This window comes from Humulus lupulus, chromosome 1, assembly GCF_963169125.1.
Source record: "Humulus lupulus chromosome 1, drHumLupu1.1, whole genome shotgun sequence".
In the NCBI taxonomy this organism is placed as follows: domain Eukaryota; kingdom Viridiplantae; phylum Streptophyta; class Magnoliopsida; order Rosales; family Cannabaceae; genus Humulus; species Humulus lupulus.
The window spans coordinates 293,851,617-293,869,343 of record NC_084793.1 but is presented as its reverse complement, the minus strand read 5'-3'; the positions used below and the strand labels follow the sequence as shown (position 1 = coordinate 293,869,343).

The following is a 17,727-nucleotide window of genomic DNA, read 5'->3' as shown; positions in this document are numbered from 1 at the left end:
CCCTTTTAGCTATATCTTGTTCCTAGAGTACCATTAACTTTACTAGTGAAGGTTGTGTCGCAACAAGTTTGCGACGTGAACGCTCATAATCTTTTCAATTTCAAAAGACAACCCAATAGGGAACCATTATTCAATCTATAAAAAGCTATAGATTCCATATCTGTTAAACTACGCCCCCAACCATATACACCATTGAGTCCCTAAAACAATTATTCTTAGCCTGATCATTCTGACAAACATTAACGCATGAATCAAAAGATCAGATTACATATATAGGAGTTCAGCAACCTCAGGATTAAGATCATTGTGTATATGATCATTGTTTGATGTGTTTGATTAATGATATGAAACAGTGTTTAAATAAGTATTAACAAATCACATCTGGTCCAGTTCTACATACTCTCAGCATGCAAAGTACCTCCACTAAAGTGTCCTACTACACTAGTAACATGGATCTAGGTCGCATGTATTCATAATACTAGTGGATCGTACTAGAAGTAATTAATCTAAAGATTCCATAACTTTATTTTACTGCGAACTATTTTAAGTTTATTACGTTAATCTCGATCCTCTCATACCAATATGAGATTAAGACTACATAGATAAACTTTGGAATTTTATGATATTCACTTAATATTATCATATAATATCGAACATAGTCTATATATATAATAATTCAATTCAATTATTTATTTCATTAAAAATATTTGTCAACTACAATTGCTTTAAGGGCATTATTCCCAACAGTTTAGACTATACATGGTTTGGTACTTCCCTACATGGTTTGGTACTTCCCTAGCCAACTATCAAACCTATGGAGTTTAAGATCTACCCCTGACCAGACCATGAAATTATTCCTAGGGTCGTTAAAAAGAACCACTACATTAGGCTCCTGCCTAAGGAGTGGGAGACCACTTGGACAGGTCTAACACTACTTTACCTCTGTTCGCTGAGCTCGGTGAAGCCTCATCCTAAGCTTCAGCTCTTGAGCATGGGAGCTCGGGTAAACGAGGAATAAAGGCCCGAGTTTGCGAGCTCAAGGGTCTCCTTTAGGAGGGAAGCTTGGAGATTGGGATTGAGACATGTTCCCATCTCGTGAACTTGCGGATTCCTGAGTCATCAGTGGACTCGCCTTAACCCAGGAGACCGCAAGCTCGGAGCTTATCCTCATGAAGGAGGTAAGTGAGGGGCTGCCAACCATAAGGAAGCTTGAGAATCACCTCCTTGTGATCTTTCATGGCCTTTGTTGGTTGTGGTCGGTGATAGTTGGTTGCAGGAAAGGTTTGAGTGAGCATTTCAAGCTCGAAAATTAAAAAAAAAAAATCAAAAAGGGTCATGGCAAGATATTTAGGAATATGTTGGAAGGAGTAAAATCGGGAAGGAACGAGGCCATCTGTCCAAAAGAAGATGGTTTTGAAGTTTGGAGGGTGATTAGAAATATCCTCAAACAACCAATTCTCCTTTGGATAGCTCGAGAGGTAGTAGAAGTCATCCCCGCCATGAGCTCGGAAGGGATTGCTTTTGAGGCAGAAGAGATAGAGAATCTCATGTGCCGAAGGTCCCTTCCACTTCATCTCGTGGTGTAGTGACCTCAAAGCGGTCATGACTCTGTATGAGTTGGTTTGGAGCTAGAATGGGGCGATGCCAACATAATCTAGGAAGCTCCAGAAATATTCCTTAAGGGGTAGTAAGGCCCTAGCTCGCATGTGCTCACGACTCCAAGCCGCGAACTTAACCTTCCTCTCAGGATCGTTGTCACCCAAAGCATAACAAATCCTTTCGTTGGAGCTTGCGGGCCGACACATCAGTTTGCCGGATAGCTTTAACCTGTGGTATGCCAGCAATTTTGAAATATGCCCAACGGAGGTGACAAAGCTCTGATAATGTTCAACCTCAAAGATAGAATCCTCCGAGACTGGAATGGAAAGGGTTTTATAGGCTATGTGTGTGGTCAACTGATTCGAATTGCTTTCCATAAGGCTGAATGAGAGTACGCTGAGGGATAGGCTATGGTGACCTTACACTTATGATCCAGTGGAATTTGCTGAATCTCGCGCTCTGGGTCAGGATACACAACGATTCGAAGCTTATTTCTTTTTCCCTCGTCGATCTAACGTCGAAAATAGGCTCGGATGTCTTCTTGCTCAAGATGTTCCTTGTGCTCCTAGATCAGCCTCTGGTTTCATGTAAACAAAAATTCAGGTCGAGGAGATGGTGGATGGTAAGGGATAGCAAGCTCGGGCCCCCACCGATTCGCTGAAGACTACGACATCTAACAAGAAAGAAAAAGGTGATGGCCCATTATTTAAAAGAGTGGAAAAGATTAAACCTCGATAACTTGAGTTTACAAGCTCGAGATAACGAGATCGCCTTAATCGTGCCTAAAGGCTTGAAATAGGGAGATTAACTCACGTGTCGTCACTAAACTATTAATAAGTTCCGGGCAACAGGAATGTACCCACGCGAGAGTGGAGCGGTTATTGTCAGTTTGGAGTATCCCAACTTTCTAGGAAAAAATGGGCAGTTACCCAATAAGGAGATATTATTGGGATACGTGCGTTAAAACCCTAATCCATAACCATTTTCCTTAAGCTACACAAAACCTAAAACTAAATACCCCATAACCTAAAAATAAAATAGAAAAGGTCCCATTTTTATTTGTTTTAACCAAATCATTTTTTGCCTAAAGCATGCTTCTAGTCTATACAATCCTACACAAATCAAGAGATACCTCTTGCAAAGAAGGTTTCAAGAGTGAAGCAATAACTAGAGAAATTTTCTTATGTACAGAGGAAATGTATAAAAAAAATGTGTGATGATCAGAAAACTTACACAATGTAGATTGTGGGAATGAAGAGATCGTCGACTGGAGAAGGGGTAGCAGGAACGATCCCACGGAGCCAAAGGTGGAAAGAGTATTTTTCTTCTTTGTCTTGGAGAACATGCAAAGAAAAAAGACTCTTGTTTGTATTTTCTTTTCTGAAAGCTAAAATGCAAAAGTGGAATATAGGGAAGATGAGAGGACATGTATATATAGGTAGGAAGAATCGTAAAAGGCGAATGGACCTGAGCCCTTGATCTGAGTTAAAAAGTGATCTAAGGGATCACATTTGATTTCGAAGAGATGGCGGCAAAAAGAGAATGGGAAAGGACGTGCGAAGGTAAAAGGGCACTTGAGTACTCTCAGTAAGCAATCCCCTAGTGACACTTGTCCACACTCAGGTGTGGTAGGTGGGCACATTTTCCGAAAGTGAGGTTCAAAAGTTTCCTTCTCAGAGGATTCGAACCAACACTTTTGAGAGGGCAAAATGTTACACCCGAATTTTGAGACTAACTAGCAGTACACTTATATGAATTATCAAATGGTTCTAGATCTATTATTAGCACTCGAGCATGAGTTGCAATGTTCGAACTTGAGCTGAAGGCTCGAAGACACCACCCCTCCCCAAGGAACGTATTCGACCAAATTACTGGATGAAGAGGAGGCCACAACTGGAGTGAAGAGCTCGAAGCTTGGCTAGTCTCAAAAGAGTGTCAGCATAACAATCGAGCTCGTTGACGTGTTTGTCACACAGAAAGGTTGTTAGGAAATCCCTATTTCGTAGGGATTCGTTATTACCGTGTATTAAATCCCTTTTTTCATGGGATATTAAGTAATTAACGCATTTAATGTATTTATTTCAAATTCAAATGCTTGATTGTAACTTTCCTAAATTGGGGGAAGATATTCTTTCGGCTAGGTCTATAAATAGCCTGGTCTGATTCATTTGTATTCACGCACAAATTGTATTGGAGAAACTTTGTCAAATTGCTTTCATTCAAAAGCTTTGATAGAGTAGTGATAATAATAGTGACTCGTGAACTAGGCAGATTTTAACTGCTAAACTACGTAAAAAAAACCTCTAAATTCTTCTATTTTTTCGACATTCTTGTTTAGTGCTCTTCATAATTAAGTTGACGAAAAACAGCGTCAACAGAAGGCGTATGAAAAGCATATGGTAGTGAATTTGTTGGTGTGAAGAATGGAGTTTGTTGGAGCGTCTCAAAAGAACCAAAATTTTGTAAAGGGTAAGAGGACATTGGATAATTTTAAGAATTTGGAAAACTTTTATTAAATTGATAATATTGAAAATTTGGATTTTGGGAATTAGTTGAATGAGAATTTTGAAAATTTTGATTGAATTAAGAATACTGAAAATTTGGATTTTGGAAGTTGGTATGTAGAGAATTTGATGAATTTTGAAAAATTTGAGAATATTAAAAATTTGGGTTTTAAGAGTTGATATGTGGAGAATTTTGGGAATCCATTGGTAAGGAAAAAAAATTGTAATAGACAATTTTGAAGAAGAAAAATGTATGAATGGTGTGAAAATTAAATAAAGTTGAGTATTTATAGAAGAAAATAAATTATTTGAAGAAAAAAAATTGCAATGTAAAAAATATAATTGTTACCTTACATATAAATATATAGGACAATTCTTCTACAGGAGCTTCACTTTAAAGCCTACCAGTAGGGCTCTCAGTGTTCTCAATCCGTGAACAGTTTTCGGAGCGATTTTTTTTATAATCGTGTATATTGTAGCTATTTAGAGCATCTTGCAAATTTTTAGAAAATTTCGAATAGTTTACAGTACCGAAAACTAGGTTCAAACATGTTGTTTCCACGCGAATAAAAAAAATGAGTCATGCATGCAACATGTTTGAACTTAGTTTTCAGTACTGTAAACTATTCAGCATTTTCTTAAAAATATGCAAGATGCTCTAAATAGCTACAATATACACAGTCATAAAAAAAAATCGTACCGAAAACTGTTCACGGATCAAGAACACTGAGAACCCCACCAATAGAACTTAAATTAAAAAACCTATAAAAGAACTCCCCTAAATATATATATATATGTACAATTAAAAAAAAAAAAAAAAAGCTACGTTGACGGACAGAAGTGCTTTAATATTGATGCCGTTGCCTATCAAACTATAGTCATTGAGCCACTTTTTAAGCAACTGCATTGCAATTTCTCTCGAGGGCCTCAGCCCCACTTTTTCTTTCATTAATTAATTCTTTTTTTTAGGAGTAATGGGTGAAAACAGAATAATTTTTAATGTTATTTGATAAATTGGTATTATTTTGATTTTTTTTATATAAAATAGTATTCCAAAGGGTTTCAAACAGAAATTATTTAGTAAAGAATTATCAAATTAATGTTATCTTCCAAAGTTATTATAAAATATATATATATATAAAAAAACACATATTTTGCCAAACATATTTTTAATATTCACTCCCAATTTTAAAACAAAAGCATGAATAAAACTACAACACAACAAATCTTCACATTGGATATGATAGAGTTTTGCAAAACCATAGTTCAAAGAACACCAAATGGGAAGAAGCATGATGTACACAAATCTGCATCTGACTGAATAACTACTAGAAAAGCTTCAATCATCGACAAGTTGATTCAACCATCCGAGGAAGTATGTTGATTCAAGTGTTCTGATGTGTCATTTGGCTTGTCAAAAAGATCAATCTTCTTCAGAGTATCTCATAGATCTGCAAATATGATGAACAATATATCATTCGAGAGTGGGGAAGAAGTAGAACAATTGCTGCCAAAAAATAATTTGTAAGCTTATCACAACTCCGAACTTGATTGGTTGTTTGTCCACAAGCAAACAAAAGAAAGAACAAAGTACCAACTCTTTTTCAATCACTAGATGACTTAAACTTCACAGAAAAAAATTAAACTTAGACTACTGGCATAATTTTCTTAAAGTACCGACTATTTTTCAATCATTCAACCAATGCTTCAGACCATGCAACTAGAACTTCAACCTATTAAATACTGTCATTCATGCAAATACACATTTCATTTTACAAATTCTGTACAAAACATAATTCTACAAGTATCAAAATTCATTCAGACCACAAACCGATCAAAATTTACCACAAGCTTGATCAATTAACTTGTCTCCACTAATATAAAATCTATATCAAGTAGATCAAAAGAACTTTGTTAGGCTTATAACGTTAGACTTACGTAAAGGTCTATAAATAGTCATTTAGGCTCACAAATACCATAAGCATATAAACCTACAAACCAACCAATTTTGTTTCAATCAATCACACCAAAAATCACCCTTTTTACACACTTAGAAAGAGAGATTACAACACATGCATCATTCTTTTTTTTTTCAAACTTATCATTTTTCTCAAATCACACTCCCCAAACTTAATTTTTTCATATGTTTTTTAATTATTTCGAGAGTGTGATAATCATAAGCATAATGTTTTTTTTTCAAAGAATTCATAAACTTTTGTCTCTTTCTTTTGTACAATCATACTGCATCCAAATCACACCAAAAATTCACCATTTTTCATTGCCTTATCCTATAATTTATATGCTCATGATATTCAAAGGAAAAGGAAAAATAACAAAATTAGAAAATTTTAGGCTCAACATAGCATAATTAAAAACAAAAGCCAAATTTTTAGACTCAAAAAGAGTAACTAAGAATAAAATTTTCATCTGTGAGCTTGAAAGGCTCAAATGTTCCAACGAATGCCTAAATCATCTCTACTTAAAACTTCTTTCAGAACTTTGTCTCAACAAATTAACCGAACAAGTTCTAGCTTATTTCAATATCCACCAAACATACAAAATCATACAACACTTGTAAACTCATATCATGTAAAGCAAAAATGAAATGAAACACACATAATACAACAAATGACAATACTTAGATCAATTATCAACAAGTCAAGCACACAGTCTACATATCCAAAGCATCAATCCAACATCAAAGAGCTAGCATATTTCATCATCGAAGCCCCACCTGTCTTAGTGAATATTGGTTTAGTACAGTCATCCAACAGCCGAAAATTAACACTAAATTAAACCCCAGAAAAGCAAAGAAAAAAAATTTTAAAAAAACAAAAAACAGAATATATAAGAAAATAAAGGCCTGATTGGTATCTAATTTGGAAATAATTTTATCATTTTGAAAACACAAAATACACATGGCTCACACGAATAACCGATTGGTTAACTATTTTAAAAAATTGTGTTCAAATACAAAATTGAATTTTAGCCTGAAAAAATGAAAACGATTATTCCACATTTTCTTAGCATTCAATTCATTTATCCAAAACCCAAAAAAAAAAACATATTTCAACTCTTCCTCACTTGTTTCCCCTTATCTCAATTGGCTGCCCCTTCACATCTTCTTCATCATTTGCTTTTTCTTCTTCATTCTTGTTCATCATCACACAGACCCAGTTGTATACTCAAGATTGTTCACCATCACTCACAAGTCCTCAATCCCTAGTCACTCTAATGGTAAATCTCCTTTTTATTTTTCGTGAATACCAGTCGAATATATATACGAAATGGGTGTTTAATGTTCTGATGAGATGTCTTTTGATAACCCCATATAATTTCTTAGATTTTTTGGTAATTTTTAGGATATATTTCATATCCTAGCTTCTTTGGTGTGCCGCCAGTAGCTTTTTTTTTATAAGGTTTTATGTGTTAGATATTAATGGGGTCACTTTGGTTGAAGCCTTATCCAATAGCAGATGTATTAGATTGATTTGTTCTCCGCGTGTGAGTAAAGATATATATTTAATATTCTAACAATTTTACACATGTTGAGAGAGATGTGATCTCTATCTAACAAGTATTATATTAACTTAATTGGGAAGCATATTATATTAACTTGATAAATGTTTAGTTAGTTCAAGAAATTTTTTATCTCCCACTGTGCAATTTATAATTTGTTTTACTCTATTATTATGCTCTTCTCGGCAAGAGTTTTTCTTGGGCTATAAATAATTCTCATGTTTTATATATGACTCATTTGTTTGAATCATAAATTGAAAGTTTTTATTGCAGTGTACTTGTGTACCCTAATAGTCTTTCATTCAACTCGTACACAGCTAGCAAATAAATGCATGGAAGAAATAGCCAAGGAGTCCATGTATTTTCTACGTAGACAGTACGGTTTTCATGACGATTGTATGAGCTAGGGATGCATAAATTGATAAGCGCGACCTTATTATGTTTATAAGGCATGGCCTCCACAATACGAGCTCGACGGTATATCCAGCTCGTGGTAACTTGGAGATATGGCGTATCCGTGGATCCCTGAAGACCCGCATACTTTATACGATTATTAATAGCCAGCTTGTGATATTTAATGTCCCAAATATTAGAAGACCGTTTATTTCATAATCAAATCGTATCCTAGTGTAAATGGGAATATTTCATATTAAATGTAATAAATATGTAAATTCATGATTGACTCACGCAGTTACCCAAATCTGTCCAAAGAATTTCTCTATAAATACTAAGAATATTGGACAAGAAAATGGACGATTATTCTGTAATAACGAAACTCTGCCAAAATAGAGAGAAGACTCGTGGACTAGGTGGATTTTAACTATTGAACCACGTAAAAAGACCAGTGTTTTTGAGAATTATTTTCTTATTTCGATTTCTCATCAAGTACTAATTCAACCATGTTATTTTCTTAATTCACCGTTAGCAAAAAACCGCGTCAACTATACTATGTATAGCTTAATTTTTGTAACATTGATACATTTATGCAGAGAGAAAATTGAATGACTTAGGAGGATGTTTATGAAACTTAATAAGCAAGTATTTTTTGGCAAGTTATATCTTTGTTGTTTGCATATTTAAATTTTAAATTTCAATAGAAGATGATGAAGTCTTCCAACTCTTCTGAGGAGCTTGGAAAGCATGCAGACTCTGTGCATTACACAAGGAAAGATAGTTAATAACCTCAGGCAGAAGGAAGGAAATCTCTGCTTTGGTGGGTCAAAGATTTTTTTGGTTTTTCTTTGTCTCATGGTTTTTGTGTCTGTTTGCTAATATTAATTGTAAATTTTAACTGGTTTGATTTGATTTGAGAAAATAATGAAAACAACGGTATTTTTTAACTGAAATTTTTGTGTTAATATTTGATAAGTTATTTCAGACCGACTTTTTTGAAGTTTTATTATTAACCTCACTTCAGTTTCGAATTCATTAAGACCTTGTCTTAATCCAAGTTCTTGATATTATTAACATTGTGCTTCTTCAAAGTATATAAAGATTAAATGGATGCAAAGAATTTGGAGTTTAGTTAATTAGAAAAAATATATGAACTATTATTACATAATTTATTGGTAAATGAAATTTTAATATCATACAACATTTGTTAAAAAAATAATTAAAATAAAATAATTTTTAGATTTAGTTCTACTAATCACGTATTCTATTTCTATTTTATTTTCGAATATTCTACCAATCACATATTCAATTTTTTAAAACTCAAAACCAGTTTACAGATAGTGAACCAATCACATTTTCATAAATATATTTTCAGTCACTAAATCCAGATTTTCATTTCAGAATCACACTTTTTGAAAATACAATTTTCTAATAAACCAATCAGACCCTAAGCTTTCCCCCAAACTAAAAATAATCAGTGTCCCCACTGTTACTTTATAACCCAAAGGAAAGAAATAAAACATCATAAACCTGACAACAGAAACTTTATTCATCATCTTGGGGTGGTTGATATTGTGGCATAATTCTGCAGGGCTTTGTGGAAAGTCATTAAATCATGTGTATCACGCAAATGCCCCACAGAAATCTATCATGTAGTTTGTTATGTGAAACTGGCGGTCTCTAATTTCAGCTTGGCCCTGCATTAACAGCTGTTGTTGCTTTTTTAATTCTTCAATGTCTTGCTACATGTTGCTATACTGCCTTGAACTTGAGACTTCAGTAGCTCTAGATATAGATGGTTTTCTACCTTTTCTTTTTGGCCTCGAAGAACCAGGTTGTGCATCTGTAGGCGTCAATTGCAAAAGGCTCGGGTCTGCAGGCTCATATCCCAAGCCAGTTAGCCTAGGAACACCACTATTGTTTTCATCTTGATGCAATACTGATTATAGCGGATTGTTCACAGACTTCATTATGTTCATTGGCACCCCTTGATCCTTGCATAATCTTGTGATCAAAGAACCATGGCCATCAAATGTGATCCCTCGAGCTATAAAGCTATCACTCTCTTTGATAAGCCTACCCACATTTATGGACTTCCCTGAGCATATGAACCTGTTCCAAAGCCTCCCATATGGATTTAAACATGTAGCCTTGATAGAGCACTGAGTTACATTGTCACTACCTATTTTGTATTATGACCAAGGTTTAGTTATTTCTATCAAAATCATATCATAATCCTTCTAATTCATTTTCGCTCGTTAATCATCATCACAAGGATCATTCAGGCCATAAAACCTGTTTATAATTTCTGGAGAATAACAAACATTTTTACCTCGAACTACGATAGGATGATTCTCGTGATCCACGTAAGCATTGGAATAGAATTCTCTTATCAAGCTTATGTTTGTCATGCGCTTAGGCTCACACAATTGCTGTTAATAATCATCTGCAGGAGGATTCCATCCATCTCACTTGGCAAAAATGAGACACTACAATCACAATTTTATTCTTCACAATCCATTCCTCAAACTTATTCTGAGCAGTTGGGTTAACAAAAGTATGAGGAATGTTCACATTTGCTCTTTGGACAGTGGACGTAGTTTTAGCTTTTTTAAGTGTCATTAGTCTTCTTCAATCACAATAACAAATACCAAAGTAGCTTAATACACTCACAACCCCCAAATCAACTCAAAAACGCACAAAAATCTTCAAAATCTTTCACTCGAGACTTTTATCGAACACTTGATATGCAATCTTCAAAAATTCCCCCAACACACTCAAATGACTCCATATTTCCCCCAAACTTGCAGAATAATCTCACAATAGTATTATAACAAAAGTCACACACCAATCTAACAACAAATCTCAAAATCATTTAATTATACAAACAAAAAACCTTATTTCTTCAAATTTCCTCAAAAATTTAACAAAAACTTCAAAACACAATGTACCTTGAAATTCTTGAGAATGATGAACAATTTCTTGAAATCACCACAAAATCCGAACCTTGATGCGTTATGGTGGTGATTTGATGAAGAAATGGAGGAAATGAAGAAAAAATGGGAGATTGGTGTGTGGCTTTTATTATTATTCTATTGTGAGATTATTCTGCAAGTTTGGGGAAAATATGGGGGTCATTTGAGTGTGTTGGGAGAATTTTTGAAGATTGCGTATCAAGTGTTCGATAAAAGTCCCGAGTGAAAGATTTTGAAGATTTTTGAGAATTTTTGTGGGTTTTTGAGTTGATTTGGGGGTTGTGAGTGCGTTAAGCTACTTTGGTATTTGTTATTGTGATTGAAGAAGAACAATAGCACCTAAGAAAGCTAAAACTACGTCCACCGTCCAAAGAGCAAATGTGAACATTCCTCATACTTTTGTTAACCCAACTGCTCATAATAAGTTTGAGGAAAGGATTGTGAAGAATAAAATTGTGATTGTGGAGTCTCATTTTCGCCAAGTGAGACGGATGAAATCCTCAAGCAAATGATTATTAACATAAATTGGCAGCAATTGTGTGAGCCTAAGCGCATGGCAAACATAAGCTTGGTAAGGGAATTCTATGCCAATGCTTACGTGGATCACACAAATCATACTATCTTGGTTCGACGTAAAAAGGTTTGTTATTCTCCAGAAATTATAAACAGGTTCTATGGCCTGAATGATCCTTGAGATGATGATTAACGAGCGGGTATGAATGAGAATGATTATGATCTGATTTTAAAAGAAATAACTAGACCATGGTTAGAATACAAAATGGGTAGTGACAATGTAACTCCGCGCTCTATCAAGGCTACATGTTTGAGTCCATATGGGAGGCTTTGGAACAGATTCGTAATCAGCATTCTTATGCCTTCAACTCAACAGATGGAGGTGACAGTCGAAAGATTATACCTGTTACATTGTATATGCTCGGGGAAGTCCATAAATGTGGGTAGGCTTATCAACGAGAGTATTAGCTATTTTGCTCGAGATACCACATCTGGTGGCCATGGCCATGGTTCTTTGATCACAAGTTTATGCAAGGATCAAGGGGTGCCAATGAACATAAATGAAGTCTGTGAACAATTCGCTATAATCAATCACCAGTCAGTATTGCATCAAGATGAAAACAATGGTGGTGTTCCTAGGCCAACTGGCTTGGGATATGAGCCTGCAAACCCGAGCCTTTTGCAATTGCCACCCACAGATACACAACCTGGTTCTTCGAGGCCGAAAAGAAAAGGTAAAAAATCATCTTCATCTAGAGCTACTGAAGGCTCAAGTTTAAGGCAGTATAGCAGCATGCAGCAAGACATTGAAGAACTAAAGAGGCAACAACAGCTGTTAATGCATGGTCAGGCTGATATTAGAGACCGTCAGTCCCACATGACAAACTACATGGCAAATTTCTGTGGGACATTTGCACGATACACGGGATTTAATGAATTTCCACAATGCCCCGTAGAATTACGTCAGCCATATCAACTGCCCCAAGATGAAGAAGATGAAGAGGATGATGAATAAAGTTTCTGTTGTCAAGTTTATGATGTTTTCTTTCTTTCCTTGGGTTATAATGAAACACTAGGGACACTGTTTATTTTTAGTTTGGGGGAAAGCTTATTTTCTTTTATATTCTTTCTTTTGCTTTTCGTTTAATTTTTTTTTTTCTTTTTCTTTGCTTTTCTGGGGTTTAATTTAGTTTTTAATTTTCGACTATTGGATGACTGTACTAAAATAATATTCACTAAGACAGGTGGGGCTTCGATGATGAAATATGTTAACTCTTTGATGTTGTTGCAGTGATGCTTTGGATATGTAGGCTATGTGCTTGATAATTGATAATTGATATGAATATTGTCATTTATTGTATTATATGTGTTTCATTTCATTTTTGTTTTACATGATATGAGTTTACAAGTATTGTAGGATTTTGTATGTTTGGTGGATATTGAAATAAGCTAAAACTTGCTCAGTTAATTTGTTAAGACGAAATTCTGAATGAAGTTTTAAGTAGAGATGATTTAGGCATTCTTTGGAACGTTTGAGCCTTTCAAACTAACCAATGAAAATTTTATCCTTAGTTACCATTTTTAGCCTAAAAATTTGGCTTTCGTTTTTAATTATACTATGTTGAGCCTAAAATTTCCTAACTTTGTTATTTTTCATTTTCCTATGAATATCATGAGCATATAAATTGTGGGAAAAGAGAATGGAAAATGGTGAAGTTTTGGTGTGATTTGGATGCAGTATGATTGTACAAAAGAAAGAGAGACAGAGAAATTTATGAATTCTTTGGAAAAAGAAATATTATGCTTATGATTATCACACTCCTGAAATAATTCAAAAATATATGAAAAAAATTAAGTTTGGGGAAGTGTGATTTGAGAAAAATGATAACTTCGAAAAAAAATGATGAATGTGCTATAATCTCTCTTTCTAAATGTGTAAAAATAATGATTTTTGGTGTGATGGATTGAAAACAAATTGGTTGGTTTGTTGGTTTATATGCTTATGGTATTTGTAAGCCTAAATGACTATTTATCTACCTTTGCTTAAGTCTAAAGTTATAAGTTTAGCAAAGTCTTTTTGAACTACTTGATATAGATTTTATATTAGTGGAGACAACTTAATTGAGCAAGCTTATGGTGATTCCTCAGTCTCACTCTCGGGAGTGACTTGTCAGGTGTCCATGCCAAACTTTAAGAGAGGAACAAACTTACATTTATGGGCATCTCAGCTATAAGTAGGTTGCTGCTATCTTCAATGCTTTTGAGAGTTACTACTTCACCACCAACTACCATACTGATTACGATCCCATCTGTATATTTTATCGAAGTTATTGCAACATCGCAAAATTACATACCATCTACACCTAACAAAGTAATACAGCAGTGGAGGGAAACCTGTTGCCAAACAAGTTGTCATGCGTCTCATGTATGTCTCCTGTACAAACAATGAAAGTGAAAGGAATCAGACACATTAGATCACAGGGGAGCTATAAGGGTCAGATATCATATTAGACAGATGAAGGGACATAGAAACTTCAAGAGTATATGATGGATAGCCCTAACAACCTCGGCAATGGAAGGTACCAAGGAGCTGAAAGCAAAACCAGATAATTTACGAGTACAAAGTTTACAGGTAACATCCAAATGCCTAAAAAAACAATCATAAAAATTAGTAAATCCCTTCTAGCAGTACATTCTGAAGCATGTCCAAGACAAAAATAAAGAAAAAAGTAAAACGTTGGAAGAAACCATGAAATGCTCAAAATGGTTCATCAGTTACTGATTTAGCAAAGAGTAACCTCTGTAACCCAACGGTTAAGAACTACAAAAGAAGAAACTGCATGTGAGAAGTAAAGGGTCTCAAGCTTTTTCGGACAAATGCAAAAGCATTTTGTAAGAATTTGATGCAAAATCAGTCAAACAGTGTTTAATATTTTAGAAAAGCACAAATCAAGGACTACTTGGTCAATTGAGTATGATAACAAATTGCAGAAAAGTCTGTCAGGAAAGAATAACAGATGTATGCAAAACAGTTAAAGTCATTAGCAGCTATGACCACAAATAATCGTATTGTGTATAAAGTGCTGCTGAAAGAATGATTTTTCTACCTTCTTAGTTGGTAACTCGTAATTTATTAAAACATGAGCAGCAATAGGTGACTCTCCAGAAGAAAGAAGTGGAAGACATGCATCTGTTACAACAATCATATAAGACTTTTGCTCATCTTTCCCACTATCAGTGTCCTCTCCTGCTTCAGCACTAGCATTTTGGTTCCATCTCACTGTTGCTTGCCTAAATTTCTCTAGAACTGAAGCACGTTCTGCTTCCGCCAGGTCACTGTACTGGCATAAGAAAAATTCAACGCACTCTATATTAGAACTCATTACAGCTAGAATAAGGTGCTTTTACTATCATGTTCTTTGTAACATTTAGACCAAAGGTTAGATATACCTATTCTGGGAGGAATAAGAGAAATGAGACTGTTACCCAACAAGAATCAATCCTAGTCATGTACAACTATAAGTCTATAACTAACTACCGTACAATAAATAGGTTATCTTATTCAGCAAAAGGGTACCGGATTATTTTGTTTTTGGGAAGAGTTAGACTTAGACTCATTTGAGAGAGAACAAACCTCTGGAAAGATTGGGACCTAAATTGTAAATGTGTGTTCGGCTGAAATAAACAATTCCATCAATTTTATTCAAGAATTTGGCTGTAATAGGAACCTATCCAAAGCTCTTACAACAATCTATTTATCGTATCCAGAGAAAGATAAAACATAATCACAAAACCCCATTACTTATTCAATTGCAACTGCTGAATCAAGTTGAAGAAACACAAATATGCATACCTACCCATCTCGTGCAAAAAAGTAAAAGTCATTCGCAGAAATTTAAAGTTTATCGCCCTGAGAACAAGAAGTCAAACTTAGCAATCCTAATAGTAAGGTTTGTACTATAAAATACCCGTGATCTATTTCTAAATAAAGAAGAACAAGTCACACGACTAAACCTCGTTAGCCTAATCAAAATCCAAGAAATGGGTTTCAAACTAGGGATCTCAGATAGATTAAAACTAAACAAAGTTGTTTAAATCTTCAAAGACATTAGTAGTAATTACTAAAGAGGCCAATGAGATAAAAGAAAGGCTGGAAACGGCGGAGCAAACGGCGTCGAGCTCGTCACGTGAGCTACAGCTGACCACTATTGGAAGGCCCGGACGGCTCCCCGCCGCCATTCCCAGCAATTCCAGCAACGTCACCTGCAATAAAAATTTAAACTTTAATTAAAAAAAACGAAAAACAGTGTCTTTTCATATCAGACATAAATTTATATATATATATACGAAAAATTGAGGGTAGAGACCATCTTGTAGTGGTGCCTGTCAACGGCGACATAGAAGTGGCGCTGTGGACTGAAAAGAAAGCATGAAACTTTGATGATTAAGAAGAAGTTGTTGAAGAAACGGGGGTTGGCATAAGTGAATTTCCTTTGGGTAACGAAAACAAAACCTGAAATGGGAAATTGATGGAGAAGAAGGAGAAGGAGAGGGAGATTCAACTGTATCTATGGCCATACTCAATCCAGATGGACTTCTCTCTTCTTCTTCTTCTTCTTTCTTATTTGAATTTTTTTCGGTTTGACAGAACAGTGGATCGCCCGACTAAATACTGTACACAAGAAAAGGATGAAAAAGCAAATATAGTTTGGTAAATTTTACTTTCTATGTCTAATGTGTACCAAACCAAATTAATAGAGCAAAGTAGGCATTCCCAATCTAAAATAAATTTGATTTGTTGAATGCAACCTTGATTCTAACTAATATTTTGGTGGTGCATAATCTTTTAGCACATATCATTACTCTTAAAAAAAAATGACATCTTTCAATTTGATGCTATTGATTTTCCAACTCTCCAAAATACCCCTTTTATTTTATTTTTTTTATGAGATATTTGCGATGAAAATATTCAAATTATTACGTTTGTAGCACTTAAATACCCAAGTTATATTTTTGTCGACGAAAGAACATTCCGTTTATGTTTTGTTGTAGTTTTTTATTTTATCGCTAAGTCCATTACGTGATATCAAATTTGCTTATAAAGAGAGTACTTTTGCTGTACATATCTATTAAATTAGGTACTTTCACCATAAATATTCATTTAAATTGGTATTTTCACCAACATATCACAAACACACTTAGCGGTTGGAACTGACAGCTGCAACAAAAAATGGACAGAAGGTACTTTCGTCGACAAAAAAATAACTTGGCTACTTAAGTACTACAAATGTAATAATTTAGGTAGTTTTGTTGCTAATATCCTTTTCTTTATCACTTCTCTTTTCTTTCTCTCTCTTCTCTCTCTCACGAAAATCTCAATCTCCCTCACCCAAACTCACGGTTTGCACTAGAATACCACAATCACAACCACATGTCATTGTAAAATAGTTGAAAGCATCTCCAATATGGTTGTGAAGATCCTAATATCAAAGGCAACATCTATTTTTAGGGATATTGGAAGAGAAAAACCATGGGTAAGAAAATTGTTCATTTTTTTTAGTGTTTGGCGTTTTTTATTTACTTTTTCTTTTGTTATTTCAAACAAATCTAAGTGTAGCTTGGTGTGTTTTTTTGGTATGTTTGTGAGTTTTATTGATCTGCGATTTTCTAGGTATTTCTGCATTTTTTGCAACTATTTTTCTCGATACGTGCTCGATAATATGTAGATGATAGGTTCTATTATCGAGCTCGATAATGGCTCGATATATATTTATATTTGCTTGATAGGTGCTCGATGGTGGCTCGATATATATATTTATTTGCTCGATAGGGTTCGATTGGGGCGTAGACTTTTGGTTTACTAGTTTCTCAATTGCTGCTTGATGGTTGCTCAATGAGGGTTCGATGATGATAGTTGTATCAGCTGGTTAAAGGTCAGGCTGGGTGAATTTATCTGTTATATTTGTTGCTTGATGAAGGCTCAATGGATCCTCGATAGATGCTCGATAGGGGCTTGATAGGGCTCTTTGTAAAATTCTTTGTTTTTTTCATTTTAGGTTCCAATGTTTACGTTTTTGTTTTTACAATGGTGTTTGGGAAACAGATGATAGGAAATAGATTTTCAAGGATGCTCAGTGTACAATGATACCGATGGAGAATGATGTAATGTACTTGCAACTTCTTGACATATTGCACGAGGCACTTCAGGTTGATAAAGAGTTGTA

At 34.7% G+C, this 17,727-nt stretch overlaps 1 protein-coding gene and 1 long non-coding RNA gene across 2 annotated transcripts; both read right to left on the bottom strand.

Annotated features, from left to right (window-relative positions):
• Positions 1–5,255: 5,255 nt before the first annotated feature.
• On the bottom strand, positions 5,256–16,214 carry LOC133810396 (uncharacterized). Its single transcript, XM_062246057.1, has 7 exons — positions 16,017–16,214; positions 15,871–15,919; positions 15,626–15,766; positions 14,611–14,844; positions 13,898–13,937; positions 13,715–13,812; positions 5,256–5,554 (listed from the first exon to the last, which is right to left on the bottom strand). Exons 1-7 carry the CDS (start codon positions 16,079–16,081, stop codon positions 5,537–5,539), a joined length of 645 nt encoding a protein of 214 aa, XP_062102041.1. The 5' UTR covers positions 16,082–16,214; the 3' UTR covers positions 5,256–5,536.
• Positions 7,027–13,708, bottom strand: LOC133810412 (uncharacterized). The gene is made up of 2 exons (XR_009882103.1): positions 10,348–13,708; positions 7,027–10,197 (listed from the first exon to the last, which is right to left on the bottom strand). It is a non-coding gene; the product is annotated as an uncharacterized LOC133810412 (long non-coding RNA).
• Positions 16,215–17,727: the final 1,513 nt, after the last annotated feature.

Coding starts and splice junctions, on each gene's coding strand:
- LOC133810396 (XM_062246057.1), bottom strand. CDS start 16,081: ATGGCCATAGATACAGTTGAATCTCCCTCTCCTTCTCCTTCTTCTCCA. Junction 15,767..15,870: donor ACAGGCACCACTACAAGATG/GTCTCTACCCTC, acceptor TTTTTATTGCAG/GTGACGTTGCTGGAATTGCT. Junction 13,813..13,897: donor GACAACTTGTTTGGCAACAG/GTTTCCCTCCAC, acceptor TAAAATATACAG/ATGGGATCGTAATCAGTATG.